The 25,020-nt window shown below is 41.3% G+C and overlaps 1 protein-coding gene across 1 annotated transcript in view; it reads left to right on the top strand.

Annotated features, from left to right (window-relative positions):
• LOC122814467 (zinc finger protein 91-like) overlaps nucleotides 1-24,129 on the top strand; it is a 493,609-nt gene extending 469,480 nt beyond the window's left edge. The window contains exons 17-18 of the mRNA XM_044087047.1: nucleotides 4,260-4,388; nucleotides 21,970-24,129. Of these exons, the coding sequence (XP_043942982.1) occupies nucleotides 4,260-4,388; nucleotides 21,970-23,348 (1,508 nt within the window). The 3' untranslated portion in view covers nucleotides 23,349-24,129. The remainder of the gene's footprint in view (nucleotides 1-4,259; nucleotides 4,389-21,969) is intronic.
• Nucleotides 24,130-25,020: the final 891 nt, after the last annotated feature.

The raw sequence follows: 25,020 nt of genomic DNA, 5'->3' as shown, positions 1-25,020 counted from the left end.
CTGTGTGTACCTGTGGATTGTGCATTCTCAGATTTGTTTATATAAGAAGCAGGTGGTGCTAGTGTGGTAGGGAGGTGCTCCACTGCAAAAATTGTGCTGTTTTGATAGGTTTCCTTTTTCTTTCATCACTAATACTATCTTGTCTGCTGAGAGGCGTACTCAGTACTGTGTGTGTTGATGCTCTGGGCGTTTGCTCATGTGAGAGGTCAGCGGTCTGTTCTCTCTCTCTTTTGAAAGTTGATGTTATAGTACATCGACAGTCTGATATGGACTTCCCTCAGAAGACACTAGGCTCATAAAAGAGCACATGTCTCAAATAAATAGCTAATGTCAAAGCATGAACTAGAACTTAATGCCAAGAAATGTATAATTGTTTCCTTCGGCAGGCATGACTCCTCGTGTAACTATCAAATTGACAATACCCCTATGAAAATTGATCCTGTAGGTCAGAGATCTTGGATCATGTATTGACCATGAGCTGTCCTTTGGTCATCACATATCTACTATTGCAAGGAAGTCCTCTATTCTATAGCTTATGTCTAAAGGTATGGTGTCCAGATCCGGGGATGTAATTGTTCCAATGGTCATGGTAGTCATTAGGCTGATCATTGAGTCTAATTCCCCTTTATGCAGTTGTCCACAATGCTTGTCCACAATGCTTCCTCACTAAAATCAAGGGCTTAAATGATAAAAACTATGCAAATCATCTCAAACTCTTGTCTCTTTTCTCACCACCATACATGTTATTGAAAATGTCTGCGGTGGTGCAACGGTAGCATTGTTGCCTCACAGCAAGAGGTTCTCCCGTTCAGTTCTCGGCTGGAGTGTGGGGGTTGCCTTCTGTGTGGAGTCTGCATGTCCTCCCCACGGTTGGGTGGTATTCGAAAGACATGCGTAAATGGGCGTGCCTTCGTTGAAGGTTGGACGTCGAGCTGGCACCTCGGCGTTCGTGAAAATCTACTGCCAGTCATTAGCGGACCGGAATTCCGCTGTGGCGACCCCTAACCGGGAAAAGCCGAAAGACAAACAATATACATGTTATTGAAAATCAACCTCTGCTTCTTGTATGGAGCCTCATCCAACCCTATATTGTCAAACCATTACACATTCACAAGGCCAGTAGTATCATAATCATCTGCTCAAGGGAACTGTAATTTTTGCAAAAAAAAAAAATCAATAGAAAGTACTGCTAGGATAGGCATGTATCACAGAGAATGTTACTGCTAAGGAACTGTCTTCCGCGCTACATAAAGCAGAGTATTTTTCTTACTCTGTTCATATGTCATGTAGATGAATGGGTGGGTAACCACAAATTCACCCTTGGTGTAGCACCACTCTGCCCCATGTATAAGGGGAATATGCAGTTACCTCAGCATATGCTTGTTTGACTTGTCTTTGGATATTTGTATTGCAAAATATAAGGGCTGTTGATTACCATGGGAATGCAAGGCTTCTTAAGATCCTCACAGATCAATAGCCTGTTCAGTTACTATGAACGTACATTACTGGAACAGAACAGAGTTAAAAAGTATATCAAAATCTTGAAATAAGATGTGACAAAATAAACTGATAAAAATGTAAATGTACTACTTACTAAACATGTAAGAATTTTACATTATTTTCATATATCTGCTTTTTAAGTTTAGGCCTTTCCTGTTGGATGAAAGGATGTTAATGGAAATAGCGCACTCTGCCTTTTTGTGGATGAATTCATCTTACTCAGTAGTAATTTATTTTATTTTATTTGACATTTGTTTACCGTGAGTGTCTGAGCCAAAAAAGGCCCATTTTCAGCGGAAGCCCGGGAAGAAAAGCTCCAAATTATGTATTACAAAAAAAAAAAAAAGTGATAACATGGAACAAAAATGTATAAACAAGAGGTTACATATTTAGCAGTAAATACATACTGAAACTGAGATGTTATAAAAAGACAGAGATGTAGGAAGAAGGAGGAATAAAAAAAGAAAATAGACAAGAGGTTACCGAATGACTAACAAAGAATATTGAATTGACGTGGTTCAATGACAGTGTTACAAGTAATACAATAAGATTGTAAGTCAAATATTTGCAGATTATAATAGGCAGTCTTTGAAAGTAAGCACATTAGGAAAAACAAATATTCAAATATCTCTGCCTGGAAAAGGTAATCTCCCCAAAGTAATAGAAGATGTCTTAGAACTATTCTGATCCTTTGGTGAAGTTGTGGGCTTAAAATTTAATTTTAGCAAATCAGTGCTGATAAAGTGTAGTAGTTTGAAATGTGGTACTACAATTTCAGAGCTTCCTGAGATCAGCTTTTTAAAATAAATATGTAGGGCTGTATGTTGGTCTTACTATTAAACTAACAATAGATGAGAATTAATGAGGCTTACTAAGAAAGTCATAGGTAACCTCTTACCTAAATTATTTAACCAGTACTAAATTTCATGGAAAATAAAACCTCTTCAGGTTATGGTGATACCCCATATCATGTATTTATTAAGAAGCTTTAAGTATTTAATATCTGTAGAGTTCATTGAAAAAGGCAAGTTCTCAGCAAGTTGGGTAGGAAGATTTCAATGTAACATTTCAATGTAACATTTCAAAGTATTTTGGAAAATTGGGGTCTCCCTCTCATACACAGGTATTCCATTGCTTTTATGTTTGCTCAGATATTGAGGCTGAAGAAGAAGGAATGGAACACTGGGAATATCCCCGTTGGGGCCTAGAAAAGATTCCCTTAGAATTGGTCAAAGCACTCCATAATGGATATATAGAGAGAGGGGGACTAACATGAGGATAGAGCCCCATCAATCACATTGGGCACCATCCCTGAGTTCTAAAGTGCATTGGGGATTCAGTTAAAGAATGCAGGAAAAACTGGGACATCATAGTGAGAGCAAATCATCCAAAATGCTTTGGTAGCTTATAGTTAGAACTTTAGCTTTAGGAAAAGCAGTAATTTATTTAAGCACAGCTAAGACAAATGTGGATCAAATATATTCATCACATGGGGTTCAGTACAGGAATTTTGTCATGGAGTAAATGGGTCAAGGTTTGAAAGGGAAGTGCAAGCATGATCTACAGGGATATGTAGGAAAGTAAAGCCAGGGCCACTAAATGTTTGTTAAATGTAATGACAGAGACGACAACAGATATAACTGATGGTGGTGGTGTCTTTCGGCTTTTCCCGGTTAGGGGTCGCCACAGCGGAACTCCAGTCCGCTAATGATTGGTAGTTGATTTTTACGTGCCGAGTTACCAGCCCTGATGCACAATCTTCAATGAAGGAATGCCCATTCATGCATGTTTCCATGCAGGAGACGTTCTAGCTGAGAATCGAACCGGACAGCGTCTTACTGTGTGGCAACAACGCTACCGCAGCACCACCATATTGATTTAAAAAGGAATGGCATGAACCATGTGGTGCCCCTTAAAACAGATGGTTCCAATACAAAGACCAGCAAAGGAGAATACTATTTAGATGGTATGTCAGACCTGGAAGGTTATTTAGGGTGGGTGCAAGATGAATAACAAACGTTGGAAATGTAGGAGGGATGATGCAGATAATAATCATTTGGTTTGGGGATGTCCAGTGATAACAGGCTACTGGGAATTTCTATTCCTTATGTAGGAGAAAATATTCCAAAAGACTGTAAAGAGGAGGTTTTGGGAATTAATCATGACTTTGACTTGCATGTGTTTAAGCATAGGATGGGTGTTAGTATAATAAAGTTAATATGTATAATAAAGTTAATATGTGCAAAGGAGTAGAACTTGCAGAAGGAGTGACTCCTGGAAAGAATGGAAGATATTTTTGTAAGCACATGGGGAAGATTCTGTTTTCTCTTAGAGAAGTTGGACAGTCCATTGATATCCCTTTTGCTTGGAAGCTTTGTTTACAAGGTATGGACTTTAATGATTACATTTTGGAAACAACGCAAGGATGGACATGAGTTCTTTTACCAGCAGCATGTTGAGCCGTGTAAATATTGATACTGTTTATGTTGTTACTGTTTTATGTTCTGTACTGGTTTTACTTGCTTTTCAATGTATTATCATATTGATGTTGGATAAATAATACAAGCTGGAAATAAATGCACTGTATTTCATTTTGCCAAATATGTACTAGTATGACTGCATCTGAATTACAGCCTAAAAACTTGGAGAATGTGTTATGAAGTTATCCAAAAGAACCGTTTTCTGTACACTATCTTTATTCACGTTACAGGAGAACTGTGTTTGAATCCCATGTAATATGTTTTCCTTTTAATGTGTAGGATACAAAATCCCCCAAGAGAAATTATTATTGCTACTTAAAGCAGATAATGATGATGAAGTGCCAGATGGTGATGTGGAGGAGAAAAATACCACAGAACAGAAGGATAGTTTTGAAGATAAGCTCAACAGTAAGTGAACAGCTTATTAATGATGCATTTTTATGACACTGTTTCCGACTGACATTGATCTGGTATTTTGAAAAGTATAAAAAAGGTAAACGGTCACAAGATTAAAAGGTAAGTTTGTATAACAAGGCAGGGATAATCTAGGTAAAATTCAACTACGTAAAATTCAGAGTTCGTTTATTACTCCAGACAAGTTTATAGCAATGATAGTGACACTGAGCAGGGTGTTGGTTTATATAATTAAAGGCATGCAAACATTTTGGACAGGGCTACTAAAAGTTTGTTGTATTATTTGGTAAAATTTCACAATTTGGACTGTGTGTATAGCTGCAAAACAAGCATTTTCTCTGTATTTTGTTTTTACTAGTGGTGAATGTAATCCCTTATTGGGTACAGTTTGCTGTATGGATGGTGGGTATTAAGTTACAGAAGAAAATATGTGAATTAATGAAAGAGGTATAGTCAAAAATATTTTTCTCCACCATTCTCATCTGGAAGATTAACTGCATTAAATGGGTTGTTTAAGTGTATGTTTGCATACATGTTCCCATAATGCCTGAGTATTTTGGATGTCTGAGTAGTAATAATTCTTCATAGACTTCTTTTTTATTTTATTTATGCATTTATTATTTTATTTATTATTTGTTTACCAGGAATGTTCGACTTGGAACAAACCCAATTTTCAGTGGCGGCCCGGGGAGAAATGCTCCAGACGGATGTCTTTGTAACATGGGAGGAAACAGGAGTAACTGGAAGAAACCCACACGAACACAAGGAGGACATGCAGACTCCGCACAGAAAGCACCCCAGCCGAGAATTAAACTGGAAAACCTCTTGCTGTGAGGCGACAACGCTACCTCTGCACCACTGCGCCATTTATTTTATTATTTATTTGTTTAACATTTGTTTACCAGGATGGCCCATTTGGACAGCTGGTGTCCATTTTTAGCAGAGTCCTGGGGGTAAAAACTCCAGAAAACAAAATTACAGAATATAAACAATATATATAACAATAACACAGGTTACAAATATAAAAGGTTAATACAGAGGAATTACATACAAGAATAAGTGTACTACTCAGTAGTCAAGTATACTATAAGCATGCAAACAATATTTACAAAATGTAAAAAGAGAGAGGGTGAAATACAGTAATACATTTAATAAGAATCTGTGAAAGATGGCATCTGTCTCAGAATCTCGTGCTTTAATCATATCCACTTTGGTGAATCCTATTCCATAGAAGATGATAAAAATCACTGTTTCAAAGATGGTCATTATTTTCAGTAAAAAAGCTGAATTGAATGCATATGCTCCCTCATCATATGGGTCATTTTGGAGGATTTAGGTATGAGAGTTAGAATGGTTAGTGTTTTTTTTTTCTTGTTGGAAATAGTTCGTAAGTTCATAGGTAGATATTAGGCATGCAGTTGAGGAGACCTTTGAGGAGCCTAGCTCAACTGGCAACCACCTCAAAGCACTGTTTGGTTAATTGATAGATATGGATCATTGTGGTTTTGTAGAGGAGAGGCAAACCTTTGCCAACATTAATAAAACGATGATCCAGAGGGAAGTAGAATGTAAGAAAATACAGCTGTTGGTGAGCCTTGATACAGAAAAAGCATTCTACAGTGTAAGCTGTGATTTGATGACTAGGGGAATGGAAACGTGCATTTCCTGATACAATAATAAGGTTAATTAGGAGGATATATGAAGGATCAGAGTCGAGTTAAAGTGGGGTGGGTCCTCTGTGATAAGATGTGTTTGAAAAGAGGAGCAGGCAGGGGTGTCTTCTTTCCTCTTTGCTATTTGCCTTGTATGTTGAGCCACTGGCAAGGAAAATAAGCAACCCAGAAATTCAATGATATAATTAGTGTAGTAATCAGGAAAAGCTGGCTGTATATGCAGATGATATTGTTTTGTAGCTGATAAATCCAGAAAAGGACATCTAAGAGTTGTTGAACATTTTGAGACAGTTTCAGGTCTTTTCAGGATATAGAACTAACAAAAATGGAACAAAGGCTATAGTCATTAATTATGTATTCACACAAAAACTTGTTTCAGCAATTCCCAAATTTATGGAGCCATGATAATGTGAAGTATTTAGGTATGTGGATTAAAAAGGCTTCTGTTATGGCAGCTTAGGGATATGTGGGAAGAGACTAAATAAAATACAAAAAGTGAGAAACTGAAAACCCTAGTTTATGTATGGATATGGGTAGATACAAGCAGTGAAAATGTTTCTGTTCCTTTTAGTTTTATGTACAGGTCAGGCATATTTTGTATCAACCAAAAGGATAAGTTGTGGACAATAACTAATAAAGAGTTGAAGGAATTTATCTGGGAGGGGAAAAGGGGCAAGAGTCAAGTGGGATAAGCTGATCTTTCCAATAGAACAAGGTGGTTTAGTATTACCCGATGTGAAGAGATATTTTAGAGCTAAACTGTTAAGACTCGTATGTAACACAAACAAAATGTTATAATTAAAAGTAGAAAGTAATGATGATGAAGCAAGGGAAGAAGTTCAATGGAATAAGAAGCAAGTGGTATTTTGGATGCAGATCCTTAAGGAGTACAACAACCATACAGAATGCTAGTTTTTAGAATGCTTTCTGCTATTTTATAAATACATGTCAACACAAGAATAGATAAAGAAGATTTTGCCAATGGGGGATGACTGCAAGTAAAGGTTGGGCTTTAGAAAATATGCAAGAGGGAGCTGAAATTTACTGGAGAAAACTGGTAAAGGAATCATGCTACTGGCGACAAATACCTTGAGAGAAAGGTGATCGAATCTGATGAGGCCAAGAAGATGTTTCGGCTGCAGGCTAGAGACACTTCCCTACCAGGATTGATATCCGCATATAGATAAAGAGAAAGGGGTATGGGAATCGTAAGTGAAAGATCTGCGCCAGTAGAAGTTTTTAGCTGAAGCTAGAACAGAAGCCACTGTGAGAAAAGGGATAATTAGTAGGGCATCTAAAACATTGCATGATAACTATGAGGATAGGAAAAGATTGGGAACAGAGACTGGAAAAGCCATGTACAAGGGAACAATGGGGAGGACATGTATATGGCTCCCAAGTATGCAGCAAAGTCCAGAAGATTTAGGATTTTTGCTTTGAAGTATTTGCATTGCTATTTTTTATACCCCCAGTCAAACCTCAGAAGAGTTTTTCTTCGGGTAGATAAATGTTGGAGTTGTGATGGTGAAGAAAAAGGGAACTGGGAATCTTTTTTGGGAGTTTAATGAGTTGTCAATTTCTAAACATTCCCTACAGAGTACTTTGTCAGAAATATTGGGCGAGCAAATGGCTGTAACTAAAGAAATGATTCTTTTGATATGAGATACAGAATCTGATTTGTCTGGACATAGTAAGGCCTTGTTAAGTATTCTGTTGGCTGCCAAAAACGCCATTACCATAAAATGGAAATCAGAATCTAGTCTAAACCAACTGTATTTGAAGTATTGAATATTGTAAAAGAGAGTGAAGAACTGGAAAGAGAGCTTTAGAAACGGGAAGGAGCAAATTACATAGAAATAAATGGAAGTCCTGGGGAACAGTACATGGAAGTCCTGGGGAACAGTACATGCATGTTCTGGAGGAGGAGTGAGGTTTAAAGGCAGGAAATGAGTAATTTATGTAAAGGACTGATGATAGTTCTAAAGAAAGAAAGAAAAAGTGATGTATAATACATGTAAATGGAAACCTTAATATAGTTTGGTTTCTCTATTGTATACTTGTGTATATCTTAAGTGATACTTTAATAAAGGTCTTTAAAAAAGAACCGATTGACATAGGCAAATAGTGAGGGAATCAAACCCTGTCATAACAGGAAGCAATAGGTTAACAGTTCATAGCCTTAATCCTCTGTGCTGACAGACTGTTGTTTGATTTTTCTATTTTGTGTAGTTCAATGCTGCAAATGGTGAGTGCAACAAATTTAGTATTAATAGTCTTTGCTCTTTATTTCACAGTTGTGTGAATATATACCTTGGGGTTAAGGAACACTTAGCATGATGTGGAAGCTTTACATCATAAGATTTCTGCATTGCACTAAACATTTTGAATTCAGGGACTGCAATATCACTGAATTTTATTCCCTTCATGGGGGCCTCAGTGCAGAGAACAGTCTTTAATTTTTTTTTGTCCCCTAAGACTTCATAGTATTGGCCTGGCCCCAAGTGCCTCATGTCCTTGCCAAATCTATCAGACATCCTTCTAACTGCAGACTTTTCCATTATTTGCTGGGGCTGAATATGGACCCTAAAGGTGTTCTGAGAGCTTGCCCATCTGTGCTGAGGGCTTGACCATCTGTGCTTCTGTCCAAGGGGTGTTCTTTTTTTGTGCTCAACCACTTTCCCTTTCTCCGCCCCTGTGCTTGTTGACTATGTCTGCAGGCACTCCTTACTGTCATTGACAAGCACCCTCCCTCCCTCCCAGGATGGGTATGCCCATCCCCTATATGCCATTCCGTCTGCTGCCAGAACTGCTAATCGAACCCAGTTCAGGTGAGCTGAAGTTAGGGCTTTATCCTTCAACATGCCAGAGTAGCTTAAGTGCAGAAGGCAGTGCTGTAAGCAAAGCTACATGCTTATGAAGCAGTTGAAGTGGTTACTTAATGCTAATTGGCCATGTGCTCTGCCCTCAGAAATGTTTGCAGCTCCCAATTTGCTCATCAGGGCATAATATTTAACTCTAGGAGGAAAAGGTGATGGTCATTAAAAGGAGGGGGGTTACCCAGTCACTCTTAGTTTAATTGTCCCATGTCTTTTGGGTTTCTAATGCCATGACAGAAATTAACCCCATTCCTCCGTCAAAGTATAATTAAAGTTTGGAAATTAGTATTGTTTCAATCTTTGATGTTAGCCAAAAGTTCTCTTCACAGTAGCTGCAGTGTGCCCAGAACTGACTTTTGGAATTCATATGGAGTTGTATGCAGTGTTACCGTATCTAAGTATGACTGTAAATTCTTTTTTATGAGACTTATTGCTCCTACTACTATTGGAACTGTCTGGATATCTTTCTTCCACATTGCCCTCATTTTTGCCTGTAAACCCTGGTACACTCTGTACATACATACATACTGTAGAATCACTTCAAAAGTTAGTACATCTTTCATGCCATAAAGCATGTTGTTCTATGGCAGAACACTAGACACCAGAGGCAATCAAAATAAAATGTAACTACTAAAATAATAATAAACCAAATAATAAACAAAAAAAGGTAAGCACAGGGAACACAATGACTCGCATTAAAAATGAGTCTGTGTGTCACTCTGGTTTTGCAGTACAAGGCTATTAGGGATACACCCCTTATTCAGTCGGTTTCTTTTTTTCTCACACACACACATGCTCGAGCATGCCCTTGCGAGCACAAACACACACACATGTGCACCTACACACTTACACTTACTCAGAACACACACACACTCACGCTCACACATCCGCAGACATACACACGCACACACACACTTGTACACACTCTCAACAGTACCTGTCTGCTAAACTCCCCAGTGCTTACCTCTAACATGATCTCACCCATTAAAAGGAATGTCCGTAATCACCTTTTGGCCAGGTTAGTCAGTGTGACTGGAGGTAATGATTTACAAGGCCGAGCTGTTCTATGAATCAGTCAGCTGCATAAAATACTAATACTTACTGCTGGCATTTCCAGGGAAAGAGCATGTGGTTAATACAATATGCCACTCCTGAAGAATGACTCATTAGCATCTGCTGTAGGCCAGAGAGGCAACCCAGTTGAACCTGAGAGGTCTGCTGACGGAATGTGCACAAAAATGAACAGTCATAAGGAGCAGCAGAATCTAGGTGGTAACTTTCAAGGGAACAGTTGTACAGACCAACCAATTTAGACACCAACTGATGGGTGTAGTGAACTCTAGATAGGACAGACGGCCCACAGAGTATTGCAGTGGCACAGGGGGATAAAGCCCATAGTATGGCCCAGCCGACCTAAGTTTGATTAGTGGCTCATTTGGCTGATGGAGCAGCACGGAGTGTATGGACATACCCATTGAAGGTGAGAGGGCACTCACTGACATGCTTCCTAAGGGGAGGCATGATACAAAGAGGGGAGTTGCCCGCAGATGTAACTAGTGAGATAGGGATGGGGACAAAAGTGTGCCCGTATCATGAAAAGATTCTCCCCTCTCCTGTTAGAAGCACAGATCCACGACCGGCCCCAGCAAAAAATGAGTAGGTCCATGGTTGGAGTTGGAAAGCAGCTGGTAGACCCAACATGGATATTGGATGCTGAGGCTAGGCTGGAAAATGTAAGGCCCGAGGGGACCAAAAAACAAAATGCAGGCACCATGCTGCATCGGAGCTGGCCACTTCACTGTGGTGATTTTGTCATGTCAACTAATGCTGCCAAAAGGGGCATGTTATTTGTTAGTGATAAGTGGGTTGAGAACTTGGCCTACCCTGACCTATGCCGGGAACCTTTGCTAATGGTGGGAGGGGTCCATTTGTCCCTATTGGTCAGTGTCTGCCACTATAAAGCCATCATGCTAGGTAAGTAAGCCACTGTTCAACCAGAATCCATTTGTTAGGAGTTTACATGGGATTGCCTTGTTGAGTGAAGGTCTGAGGCCAAGCTGGAAAATGTGAGATCCAAGGAGACCAAAAAACAAAATACAGCCAACAGGCTGCATCAGAGCTAGCCATTTTACTATAGTGATTTTGCCATGTCAACTTATGCTAACAAAAGGGGCATGTTATTTGTCAGTGATAAGTAGGTTGAGAACTTGGCCTTCCCTGACCTATGCCAGGAACCTTTGCTAATGGTGGAAGGGGTCCATTTGCCCCTATTGGTCAGTATGTGCCACCATAAAGCCATCATGCTAGATTAGTAAGCCACTGTTCAGCCAGAGTCCAGTTGTCATGCGTTTACATGGGATTGCCCTGTTGAGTGAAGGTCTGATGTACAATAAGTTAACCTGCTGAGATAAGGATTGAATACTGCTTGTAGGTTCACTGATAGGCTGCAGCTTGGAAGTGCATGACGACAGTAAGGAAAGGCCAGGATATCCTATTTAACCACAAGACAGAGAGACAGTGCAATGAAGTCCAAGTCTAATAGGGGAGAGGACAGACTAGAAATGGTGTGGGATGCATGTTGAGAGAGAGGTTTCTAAAGACACTGGATGTAATTTGAATCCGTGACTGACTCATGTCAGTCAGACTCCAATGTCAGTCTTCATGAGCTCTTTCTGCACTCCATAACAGGGCTGCAATGGCAAGGAGAAAATGGCAGTCAGGAAGGATGTGCAGACTGTCAGACCCTCCTTGATAAAGTGAGACAGAATGAGTTGATGTTGATAGTGGGAGAACTGAATGCTCATATCAGGACAGACAGAACAAGATATGATGAATGCCTGGGTCCAAGTGGTTGAGCCAACAGGACTAATGAAGGTGAGGCTGGACTTCACTTTAACAAATGGCTTAAATATGGCCAAAACAGTTTGGGAAGAGAGTATGTCATAGGATCTCACACAAACATGGTCAACATGCAACTAGGGTAGACTTCATCCTAATACGGGAAGGTACTAAGGTAAAATCAGAGTTTGCATTGTCATTCCTAGTGAAACAGTTGTCTCTACATGATAAAGTGGCCATAATCAGCTGCAAGCAGGGGTCAGACAAGGCTGTAAGATCAACAGAGATGAAGCTGAAGACCTGGAGTTAGACAGGAGCAAAAGCACAGGAGCTCAAGGAAACGCACTGTGCTCCAACACACGAGGAAGCAGACGGAATAGGTGTAGCCAAAGAAGAATTACAACACCTCAAACCAGTAAGAGTAAAGAATGTAGTACAGTTATGCAGTCCACTGGGTATGAATATAAAGTACAAAAAGAAAGCTGGTAGCGAATGCAGAAGTCCAGGAAATTGTCCAAAGAAAGGAAGAGTGCAGGGAAAAGAGGAGATAGAGCCCAGGATAAGGAGGACTGACTAACAAGGAGACTAACAAAGTGGTGATAGTAGCAGAGAACAAGAAAGCAGTGCGTCTAGAAGGTGATTCAGTAGATGGTACAAAGACCTGCTGTCAGGTTGCCAGAAAATGAATGACCGAGTCGATGGCAGTACCATTCATTAGGTCATGGGAAGATCAAGGCAGTTAGGTCTCGTGGCCATTACTATTTGCCAATTCCCAACCTAGACTGTAACTCCAATTCATTAGGCCAGGTAACCCTTGGCAAATTTATGAATACCTATGCAGTTATCCAAGTCCTGTTTGAAGGAAGATAATACACCACACTGCTTGATGTGCAGAGGTGGAGAAAACAAGGAGTAATCATTCTGACTCTCCACCTTGTGTTATTGATCTGCTGAAGCAGGTTAGATCCCTTGTGTTTTTTTTTTTTTGGGGGGGGTGACTGATATCCTCGGTCATAGACATAGTCAAAGACCTGCTGTCAGGTTGCCAGAAAATGAATGACCGAGTCGATGGCAGTACCATTCATTAGGTCATGGGAAGATCAAGGCAGTTAGGTCTCGTGGCCATTACTATTTGCCAATTCCCAACCTAGACTGTAACTCCAATTCATTAGGCCAGGTAACCCTTGGCAAATTTATGAATACCTATGCAGTTATCCAAGTCCTGTTTGAAGGAAGATAATACACCACACTGCTTGATGTGCAGAGGTGGAGAAAACAAGGAGTAATCATTCTGACTCTCCACCTTGTGTTATTGATCTGCTGAAGCAGGTTAGATCCCTTGTGTTTTTTTTTTTTTTGGGGGGGTGACTGATATCCTCGGTCATTCCGTTATTGATTGTGCTAAGAAGTAGGACAGTGGTTCTAGTCTTTTCTAGTAGTTTAAGGAGTTTCAGCCTGTGATGATACTTGTTGGAAACCTCTGGGGCCTTAACATCTGTTTGATATGTTTGGTGAGGTACATACCAAAGTGGGCATTGTGTTTTATAAGTGACCTTACCAGTGTTAGAAATAAGACAGCAGTAACTTCTTTAGCGCTGAATAATATTCTTTTGGTGATTAACTGTGTCAAGTCGGACTTCCTGACAACTGTTGCTGTATGGTGACCAAAGGAAAGGGTATCCTTAACCCCAATTCCTAGGTCTCTAATTACGGATATATTTGAAGCTGGGTATAGTCTATGCTGGAACCTGCGGGGTGGGGTAATGGAAGATCGTCTACCAGATGCAATAATTTTTTATTTAAGCCCCTTTTCAGTGTACTAGGTGTTTGTATATTTACAATCTTGCCGAAGAATGTCTGCATCAGAAGGGAATTTGACAATGACTTACAGTTCGAAATCTTCTGCAAACTTGGTTATCAAGAGGTCCTGGTTCTTGGTCTGTAGGTCAGAGAAGTAAATACCAAATGTACTGAGCCTTCCATGGCACTCTGATGCTGCATCACCACCCACACCATGTGGGGTTCCTTCTTCTAGCCATCTTACCATGTAGGGCTACATTTGTAGTACACTTTGTTTACTAATTATTCTAGCATGTGGGAATGGTCTCAAATGCTTTGATTATATCAAGGTAAGCCATCTCTACAGTGTGACTATAGTTAACAGCTTCTGTGTTACTGTTTTTATGAAGTTTATATAGCCTTGCAAATGAGACTAGTCAGACTGATAATTCTTTAATTTCCAGAGTCCATAGTGGGACCACCCTTGGAGAGTTGCTTAAACTGTGCTGTGTGGTACGTCTGAGACTTGGTCTGTAGTTTAAGTTTAAATAGTTTATGGAGTGGTTCTGCCAGGGTATGTTTTGTACTGTTCATAAAACAGCCCAGAACATTATCTGGTGTCATAGAAAGTGTTCTTGTTGGGTACCGCTTTCAGTACCTATTCTTTAGTGATTTTGGGGACTGAAGGGCTTTGGATAGTCATCTCTGGAGAGCAATTTGCACTAAATGTATTTGCGATTGTATTGGTAATGTCCACCAGGTTTTAGTTTAATTTGAATTTTGTACATTGCTAAGTGCTGTTTTCTGGTTTCCTAAAATAGAGTTTGTAATTGTCTTGGGCTTCGAATGCTAAATTAAGATGTTAGGTAGTCCAGTCTCACCTTCATTTTTACATATGGGTTCGGAGACGATCCTCTGCTCCGACTCATCCGATTTTCAAGTTCGAAGACTTCTAGTTGGCTTGTGGCTAAGCAGGTATCCCATGGTGCACCAGTGCAATCCCCAGATCTCGTTTGCCACGTCGACGAGTTCGGATGTGCTTCTCTTGGCTCTGGTTTAGTCTTTGGCATTGTTTCATTAACTAGTGGTTTTTTGCATATTTACTGAAAGTATATATATATATATATATATATATATATATATATATATATATATATATATATATATATATATATATATATATATATATAGGGCTTTACCTTAATTGTCTTGGGGTCTTGTGTGACCTTAGTAGTAGTACCCTGTGTACCAGTAGTTAGGCGCAGTTGCGCTTTTTTGCCTAGATCGTTAGTTTTGGCGGTTTCACCATTTTACTGTTATCTACTGGAAAGTATATATATAGGGCTTTACCTTCATTTTCTTGTCATCTTGTGTGACCTTAGTAGGAGTATCCTGTGTACCAGTAGTTAGGCGCAGTTGCATTTTACTGCCTAGATCATTAGTTTTGGTGGTTTCGCTGTTCTTGTTCAATAGGGGCTCCTATTGATTAATTTACAGTTAATCGGTTATTGTTAACTGGTGGTCTTTGGCGGGGATCTGTTAAAGTCATAATCACTATTGCAGTTGCAAATTTTTCCTGCTTTATTGAATGTGTGTGTGTGTGTGTGTGTGTGTGTGTGTGTATACGTGGTCTGTTTGACTAAAAGACCCAGTTCTTTCATAAGACTAGGCCCGTTTAACTTAGAGGACCTAGTCCTCGTGTAATTCTTCTGCAGGGCTAGGCCTGTTTTAGTTCGAGGACCTAGTCCTCAGTTATTCTCTTTCTCTTTTCTCCTCCGGTTTGCTTGTGTGTTTGAAATGTTTAAGGATAGCAAGGAGCACAAACTCTCTGGGTTCAAAAAATGTATGAAGTGCTCCCAGAAAATGCCTTTGACGGATGGCCACAGTAGCTGTGTCTACTGCTTGGGAGCCATCCATTTGCAGTAATCATGTTTGTTCTGCCATGCTTTCTCTCCTAGAGTGTTGCAGAAGAGAAAGAACAAACTGATACTCAGGGGTCTTCTGAAGCAAACCTTCGAGGAAGCCTTATCTGGTTCGTCGGCTTCTTCATCTAAGTCTTCAAAGTCAAGATCTGACTCAAAATCAAAAGGTTCAAAAAGGCCTTCTCTGGCACTGGCTGGTGTTTCAGAGCCGCCTTCCAATTAACAAAACCTGCCTCCTTGACCCCTCAGTCTTCGGAGCTGAAGGAGAGCACCATGGTTTCAGAGTCTGTCACAGGTGCTTCGGTGCCAACTGCTGAACCTTTGGAAATAGTTGACTCTTCTGCTCGGAGCTAGGCTGTAGAGTCCCTACCGGTCTCCTTGCTGATCAAATCTCCAGTGCCTGCTAGGTCAAGATCCCCAATATCTTCCAGATCTTCCAGGAGTCTTTCAGAAGAAGATGTGGAGAGGGTAGTACTGAGACTCCTCAAGTCGTCTGCTCTGCCTAAATTTTTGTTGGCTCCGGAGCCACTCGGTTTTGGCTTCCCTTGCTGTTGCATTGGAGCCGAGTTCGGCTCAGACACACTCAGCTCCATCCGTCGTGTCCCGGGACTGAAGCTCTTCTGTCAGCGCCGATGGGGAGGGTTTGAATCGATCTTCGTCGCTTCTGAGCCTTCCTCTCGGTGCTTCCGACCAGGGTGAGCTCGGACCCTGCATCTATCTCTGAGCTGATGGCTCGGGCTCCGGCACCGTCCTTTGTCTTTTCAGAGTGGGGACTCTCTTAGGAGCCAGAGAGGTTTGCTTTTGAGGTGATGAGGAGTGTGCGGTCACAATCTACAGCCCCTGCCAGTGGTATAAGCACTCTTCCCCCCAGGGCTCCCACTTCAGTCTCAGTCCCTACTCTCTCCGGAGACAGCAGAGACCTGCAGCCTCAGGAGCCACTGGCTGATGGCCCCCACTCTTCCGGGGCCTCCCCAGAAGGTCCTTTCCAGGAGCTCCCTCAGAAGAGAGTATGCAAGAGGAAGCATATTGACTCCCAGGATGAGTCTCTGACATCGGACACTGACCTCGAGGAGTGAGAGGGGTCCCCCAAGTCATCCTCTGATGATGTCTCCTTTGTGGACATTGTAGAGATCCTTAAGCAGAGGTGCGACTGGCCCACTGTCAACCCTTCTGATGAGGAGTTGGTGTACCTGAAGGCTTTCGGGTCTCAACCCTCTGCCTCTTGGGTGTCTCCCACCTTTCGACGAGCTAATGGATCTGGTTAGTCGGAAGGTGTGGGATACTCCTGATGCCGTGGAGCCAGTTCCTAGAAGACCAAATAAGTTCCTGTCTGCCCCTCCTGGAACAGAATTCTTGTCTAAGGGCATTCCTGAAGATGCCATGGTGGTGGCGGCAGCCACGAGGAAGGAGTTGGCAGAGACTTCTTCCTCTGTTCATCCACCAAACAAGGAGTCTCAACAGATGGACAGATTTGGGAAGCGTGTATTTAGTTCAGCAACTTTCACACTTTGATCTCTGAACTATCTTACCCATTTCATGAGGTTGGAGAGGGATCGCCTCAAGGATTTAGGAGATTCCATACAGGGTGCTTGTCCTGTGGGAGTCCCTGATAGGATCTCTGCTCAGTTGTCCACCCTAAATTCGGTAGTTATCCATGCGGCTTATCTCCCATGCGGCTGATGGAGTGAGCAAAGCAGTGGGCTCAGGAGTTTGCCCTTAGGCGCCACTCCTGGATCCACTTGTGTAACTTTGCAGAGCCTTTTAAGTCCACCTTCACCAACGCCCCATTTGATGGTTCCTCCTTGTCTGGGCCCAAGGTAAAAGAAACACTCACTCGGTGTGAGCAGGAAGGAAAGACTCTCTCTGCCGTGGGAGTCCATTTTACTATCCCCTCTCGACCATACCCCAAAGGTCAAAGGGGAGGTAAAATGTGGTTCAAAAAGTCCCAGAGGGCCTTTCCGGACACACACAGTGAATCCTCCTTCAGAGGCAGAGGAGGAGGAAATGGTAGACATTGCCCTAGAGGCAGGGGTGGTCCGCAATACCAGCAAGGCCATGATTCCTTTCGAGGGCGGCCTTATCAGAGCTCCTGATGTGGGGCCCGACTGCGTTACTCTGGGGCCAGTCGGGGGTCGCATCTCTTTGTATTCAGAAGCCTGGCTAAATATAACCCAAGACAAGTGGGTACAAAGGGTTGTTACCAGAGGCTATATCATACCCTTTTCCCTTCCACCATTTGTTCCCAAAAAGATCCCGGATGTTCCACCTGATCACAGGAATCAGGCAACTGTGTAGATCAACAAGTTGCTCTCAAAAAGAGTCATCCAGCCTGTCCCAGCAGACCATACAGGATCCAGAACTTACTCCAGGTTTTTTTTAGTCCCAAAATGAATCAGAGACTGGAGGCCAATATTGGACCTCAGCAGATTAAACGAATCCATGAAAAAGGACAGGTTTCAGATTGTCGCACTACAGTTGATACTCCCGTTGTTAGGGAAAGACTATTGGATGTGCTCTCTGGATCTCCAAGATGCCTACTACCATATAAAAATGGACAAGGTATCAAGGAGGTATCTGCACTTCCAGCTGGGAGCCAGCCATTATTAGTTTTGTGCTCTGCCCTGTGGTCTCACCACAGCCCCCAGGGTGTTCACCAAATGCATGGCAGTAGTGACAGCTCAAATGAGATGTCGGGGATTCCAGGTGTTTCTGTATTTGGACGACTGGCTCCTGACTGCTCCCACCAGGCATCTACTCCTCCAAAACAGGGATGCCACCATTCAGCTTTGTGTTCAACTAGGGATCTCCATAAACTGGGAAAAATCTGCATTACTGCCCTCGCAATCTGTGATTTTTATAGGCGCATAGGTAGACACAGTGGGTATGACAGTTCGTCTTCCCGCCGAAAGAGCACAAAACCTCATCTCACAAGTTCAGTGTCTTCTTCCACTTCGGAAAGTCAAAGCAAAATGGATTCTTCAACTTCTTGGAACGATGGCCTCAACCATTCTGTTAATACCTTTAGCCAGGTTGCACATAAGAATCCTTCAATGGCTCCTGTTCTCCCAGTGGTCATTCCAGTATCTACTGCTGAGTCACCCTATTCTGCTGATGGAATCATGCAAAATGGACCTTCATTGGTGGATAGCCCCCAACAACTTGTTCACGGGAGCTCCCTTTGTGCCTGCCCAACCCGTTGCCACTGTGACCACAGATGCCTCCCAGGTCGGGTGGGGGGGGGGGCATTATCTTGGCAAGACTGTCCATGGCACATGGCAAGAACACAAGGCTCATCTGCATATCAGTGTTCTGGAGATGAGAGCGGTGCTTCTGGCGTTGCAAGCACTTCAGGACCTTCTTCCTCCAGGGACAATTACGATACAATTGGAAAACATGTTGGTTGTGTGGTATATCAACAAACAGGATGGTACCAGATCTTCCTCACTCTGTCAAGAGGCCATGCGAGTTTGGGAATTGGCGATTTCTTCCAGGCACTTTCTGGTGGCAATGCACATTTCGGGGACAAGCAACGTGATAGCTGACAAGCTGAGCCAGGCAATCTTACTGCCTCACGAATGGTCTCTGAAACGGGAAATAAGTGGAACAGATTTTCCGAAAATGGGGACAACCTTGTTGCGATCTTCTTGCCAGTCCATTCAATGCCAAGTGCAGCAGTTATTTGTCCCTAATTCCCCCTCCGGGGGAAACACCCAGAGACTCTCTGGTCCACGATTGGCCCACGGGAATTCTATATGCTTTTCCTCCATTCTTATCCCCAAAGTGATACAGAAAGCCAACCGACTGGGAAGCAAGTTGATACTCATTATTCCTTACTGGCCTAGTCAGGTCTGGTTCCCCTTCCTCGAGCCTCTACTCCTGGATGATCCTTGGATTCTGGACCCAGTTACAGATCTATTGACCCACATGTTGGGTTCGCTACACCCCTCTCTCCACACCCTCAAATTGACAGCTTGGCTGCTCCAGTTCCATCTCTAGTCGGGCTTCATGATGTTTCATCAACAGTGTCCCATATTCTTTTATCCTCGCATAAACCCTCAACCAGAAGGCTGTATGACAGTAAATAGAAAAAGTTCTCTATTTGGGCACAGAAAATGAAACTGGATCCTTACACCTCTCCCATTCCTGTGATTCTGGAATTCCTTTCAGAGCTTTTTCAGCAGGGATCTGCTGTGGCCACCATCAAAGTACAATTGGCGGCAATCTCGCATTTTTATTTAGGGTCTCCAAATGTCAACCTTATGTCTCATAAGCTATGCAAGACTTTCTTGAGAGGAGCCACTTTACTGAGACCACCATTACAAGAACCTGTGGCTTCTTGGGACTTAAATTTTGTGTTGTCCAAGCTAACATCTCCTCCCTTTGAACTGTCTCATTCATCTTCCTTAAAATATTTGTCTTGGAAGACTGTGTTTTTAGTAGCTATTACATCAGCCAGACGTGTTTCTGAGCTACAAGCCCTGTCTATTAAGCCACCTTATTTAGCCTTTCATAAAGACAGTGTTTCTTTACATACCAATCCTTCATTTGTTCCCAAAGTTTGTTCTTCTGCCACATTGAATCAGTCCATTGAACTTCCAGTTTTCTTCCCCAATCATAGCAATGCAGCCGAATATCGTTTCCACCAGCTGGATGTTCACAGACAGCTACATTTTTATTTGCAATGGACCAAAGAATTTCGGAAGTCAGACCAGTTGTTCGTTTCCTTTTCTGATTCCAGATTGGGCTTACCAGTTTCTAAGGTGACATTGCCTAACTGGATTTCTAGTTGCATAGCTTTCATCTACAGTTTGGAGGGCAGACCTTTACCCCACAGGATCAATGCTCACTCTACCAGGTCTCTGTCTACCTCTGCAGCCTTTCAAGCCATGGTACCAATTGATCATATCTGTGCAGCAGCTTTGTGGGCTACCCCTCACACCTTCATTGCTCATTATAAGTTGGATTTGGCTTCTAGGTGTAGCGCATCCTTTGGCTCCACGGTACTCAGGAGTATTTTCCAATGAGCCACCCAAGAATAAGGCGCTAGGGACACTGTCCCATATGTAAAAATGAAGGTGAGATTGGACTACCTATCATAAAGAAGTTATGTACTCACCATAACGTTCCATGTTTGTAGTCCATCTCACCCATCATTTTTACCAACCCGCCCTCCTGCCCCCATCCTGGAAGATCTGGAGGTAATACTTTAAATTTCTTGGTTGACAACCCTTTAGCATTGGTTTGTTGTTTCAGGCTTTCCTTTCTGTTTCTAGCGAGCAGCAAACAAGATCTTGGGATTGCACTGGTGCACCATGGGATACCTGCTTAGCCACGAGCCAACCAGAAGTCTTCGAGCTTGAAAATCGTCCGAGCTCCGAACCCATATATAAAAATGAAGGGTGAGATGGACTACCAACATGGAACATATTATGGTAAGTACATAACTTCTTTTTCATAGGCTGTCTTACTAGATCTAATAATGCTTTTTACATTTTTACTCAAACTCCTGATATTTTCCTTGACTTTTTTTTTTTTTTTTTTTTTATCTGCTGTGTACTCTAATAAGCTTTTCCCCTGTTATTTTGGATTTTTATTTGTCAGTGGACCATCAGGGTGATTTGTTTGTACCCATTATATTTGGATCGGGTTAGGAAAATTAAGGAATATTGTCAAACAATGCACTGAGCTCATCTGTACCAATGTTATACACTGATCCAAGGGCTCTAGCCAATATATTAGTGGAACAAATGTAATCCCAACTTTCATCCTACTTATGCATATGGTTGCCCCCACTATCCCTAAAATTTGTGTATGTAGGGGTATGTCATTTGATCTAAAATACAAAATATGTAAATACAAATGATCAAACACAGCTGGTCTAAATACACTTCATCCAACGCAGCATAACTCAAAAAAGGGCAATAAAAACAGAAAAAAATTTTTTCAGGGGTTCAAACCTCTTCACCCCTCCTAACTTGTATATATATTACAACTCCATGGGCCCAATATATATATTTTTTTCCTTTGTCTAATAAGGCTATGTTTGATTAATGTGCTATTTCTTCTGCACTTGTTATTGGCTCATAGATTCATAGGTAGCTAGCAGGCATGCTGTTCAAGAAATTATTGAAGAGCCTAGGCCAATTTTCTAGTTGCCCCAAAGCAGTGTTTTTGTTAATTGACTTGCTCAGAATCACACAGCCAAATGATGAATGAACGACTTTATCTTTGACCACTGGAAGCAGCTTATTAACACACCAGGCCCTTAATTCTTTGTGCCAAATGCTAGCCACCTACTTAGTGAGATACTTTCTGATAAATGAAGAGTTTAAGTTGTTTAGATTTACTTTAATAACTCTGTTAATAACAACAGCAAAAGCAGTCCAACAAATATGTAAACTGCTTTAACACTGCATGCTGCTGTAGTAAAAGTGTGAAATGTTTGCTTTTTTATTGTAATAAGATACTAATAAGTACTTTGTTTTAGGTATCAGAAACGCCGAATACAGTGTGAGTTCCAGTAAGCAGCCATTACTTGGGACACCTCCATTACATCATCCGTCAGAGAACCTGCAACAGTGTGTACATCCTGTGAAGGGCTCCAACAAGCTTCATCTCCCTCCAGTGCAACAGCTTCCATCAGCTCCTAACTGCAGCAAAAATTCTGAGTGTGACAATGGAACCCCTCAGTTACATCATCCAACAGAGAATCTACAACATTGTACTCGGTCTGTGAAGGGCTCTGACAGACTTCCTGTCCTTTCTGTACCGCTGCTTCACTCAGGAAATAAATGGAGTAAGCGCTTGGAATGTGCTAAACGTCTTACTGCTCAGAAAAGTCTAGTAACACACACTGGGAACAAAACGTATAAATGTGATGAATGCAGTAAGTGTTTTAACAGCCAAAGTCAATTATTAAGCCATCAGCTGTTACACTCTGGTGAGAAACTATATAAATGTACTGAGTGTAATAAGTCTTTTACAACCCAACAAAGCCTAGGACGTCAGCAGGATGTTCACAGTGGTGAAAAAATAAATAAATGTACTGAATGTGATAAGGGTCTTACCAATCACGGAGGCTTAGTAGGTCCTCAGGCCACTCCCACAGGGCAGAATCGGTATCAATGTACTGTATGCAGTAAGTGTTTCACTAGTAGAGGGGGACTAGCATACCATCAGGCCATTCACACTGGAGAGAATCGTTATCAATGTACTAAATGCAATAAGTGTTTTGCTAGTAGAACAGGATTAGTCTATCATCAGACCACTCACTCAGAGAAACAGTTTCAGTGTACTGAATGCAATAAATGTTTTACACACAACTCTAATTTAATACTTCATAAAATTATTCACACCGGCAAGAAACCTTATAAATGTGACGAATGCAGCAAGTGTTATACTCATAGAAGCAATTTAGTATATCACCAGAAGACTCACACAGGCGAAAAACCATATAAGTGTACTGAATGTAGTAAGAGTTTTACACTGCAGTTTACACTTAGAACTCATCAACGAATTCACACTGGGGAGAAACCATATAAATGCCTTGAATGTGGAGAGTGTTTTACACAGCATACAAACCTGAAACGGCACCAAGCCAAGCACACAGGGGAGAGACCTTATAAGTGCACAGAATGCAGTAAATGTTTTGTGTGTCGTAGCCATCTGGTGCGCCACCAGGCCATTCACACAGGGGCAAAGCCATATAAGTGCACTGAATGCAGTAAAAGTTTTTCATGTAGCAGTAATTTGATGCGCCACCATGCCATCCACACAGGGGAGAAGCCATTTAAATGCAAGGAGTGCAGTAAATGTTTTAGACAGAAAAGTAATCTAATAAGTCATCAGAAGATTCACCTGATTTAAGAACAATAATTCATTTCAATAAATGTGTGAAACATGCGTCATGAAAACATAAAAATCAGCCTTATGAAAATAGAAAGAACAAGAAAGCTTGTCCACTACCTAACATATCTGGCTTGAATAAACTTTTTGCAAAAATTTCTGGAAAGTGTCTTATTCCTCCTGCTGACAGGAGATTAAAAGAGTTCTCCTGGATCGAAGAGCTAAGGTGATATCTTCAGGACTTGATCTTGGTACTCTTTTATGGATGAAGATAGTGAAAACCTGGAAAAAATGTAACAAGTAAATATCGTGTAATCTAAAAAAATAAGCAACACATATGAACAAAAAGTAAATAAACAGTAGGGAACACTTCAGTAAACTGAAGCTAGTATTGAAAAATGTGCTGTCATCCAAGGTCATTGTTCGGGCTATAAAATAATCTTGTCCTTCCTGTTGTATCATATTTCTTTGCCATGATCAACTAGCTGCAGGAAATGCTATTTGAGTTGGGAAGAAAAACACAAGGTGACTGTTTGCATTGATCAGCCGATGTGAGTATATGGAAAGACTGGGCATTGTGGTTTGGGGGAGGTATAGGTTTCCTCAAAAACTGATTATATGTAGAAGTCTACAGTTTTTGGACTGGGCATAAATGCGCACACACTCTTCTGACATCCTGAGATCTAAATATAGTAAATGTATTGAAGCAGAAAGAAAAATATAATAATGGCATTCATTTTCAGGTTAGCATTAAGTATTTCAGAAGGAAGTCAATAAGGAAATAAAAACAGAAGTAGACAAAGGAAGCAACATAAAGTCCAAGAAAAGGTATAAACACTGATTTTAGAAAAATAGACACTGAAAATGTCACAGATGTAGTGTCAAATATGCATAGCCACAAAAGTAACCAGAGCTTGATCAAGTTCTGAAAAATGAATGGTTACGGAAACTGAAAGTGGAAAAGTTTGTTATGGTAGCGTAAGGCAGTCAAATATGAAAAGGTTCACAAAATATAAGGAAATTAGGCATGCACAGATGCATGATCTTTAATACAGAACATATGCACTTTGTGATTTGTGCTGATATACTTGGGGCTGAGTTTGTATGCTGAAAGGTACAGTAATGTGCAAGGCTAATGTACCAAAACTTGCAATTTTTACAGCATACAAGTAGTTAGGAAGCACTGAGCCACAAGAAATGATTAAAGATGAAGAAGCAATGATTGTGTAACATCATTCAAAAGTAACTTTTTAAGAAAGTTTTACAAAGCTATATAGATACTGCTGCAGAAAAAAGAATAAAATGAGTATTAACTATTGAAATAATCATACATATTGATTATTGTGCTTGTTGAGAGACGTACAGTTATAAATCATTGAGACATGTTCATAGACTGTTACTAGGCTAATGACCCAGGGGGCCTTTCTAAGCCTAGCCAATTTTTCTGAAAGAACAATGATGTCCTGCATCCAACTAGGACATTCAGGGTCATGCATTTACAAGCTACCTCGGTCCATAATGGACATTGGTGCCAGGCCCTGTGTAAATGTCATATTCCCCATCCACTTGTCTAAATTGTACTTAAACTGGGTAATACACAAACTCAGCTTCACATGAGTAGAAAGCCTGCTCTATAGGAGGGGCAGTCTCTGGGACACCTCTCTCTCTCCAGCATGTTCTGTTTAAGTTGCAG

The sequence above is a fragment of the Protopterus annectens genome, chromosome 10.part0 (assembly GCF_019279795.1).
Source record: "Protopterus annectens isolate FY-2018-M chromosome 10.part0, PAN1.0, whole genome shotgun sequence".
Classification (NCBI taxonomy): Eukaryota; Metazoa; Chordata; order Ceratodontiformes; family Protopteridae; genus Protopterus; species Protopterus annectens.
Note: the sequence above shows the minus strand (reverse complement) of the source record. Positions and strands in the feature narration are given on the sequence as shown.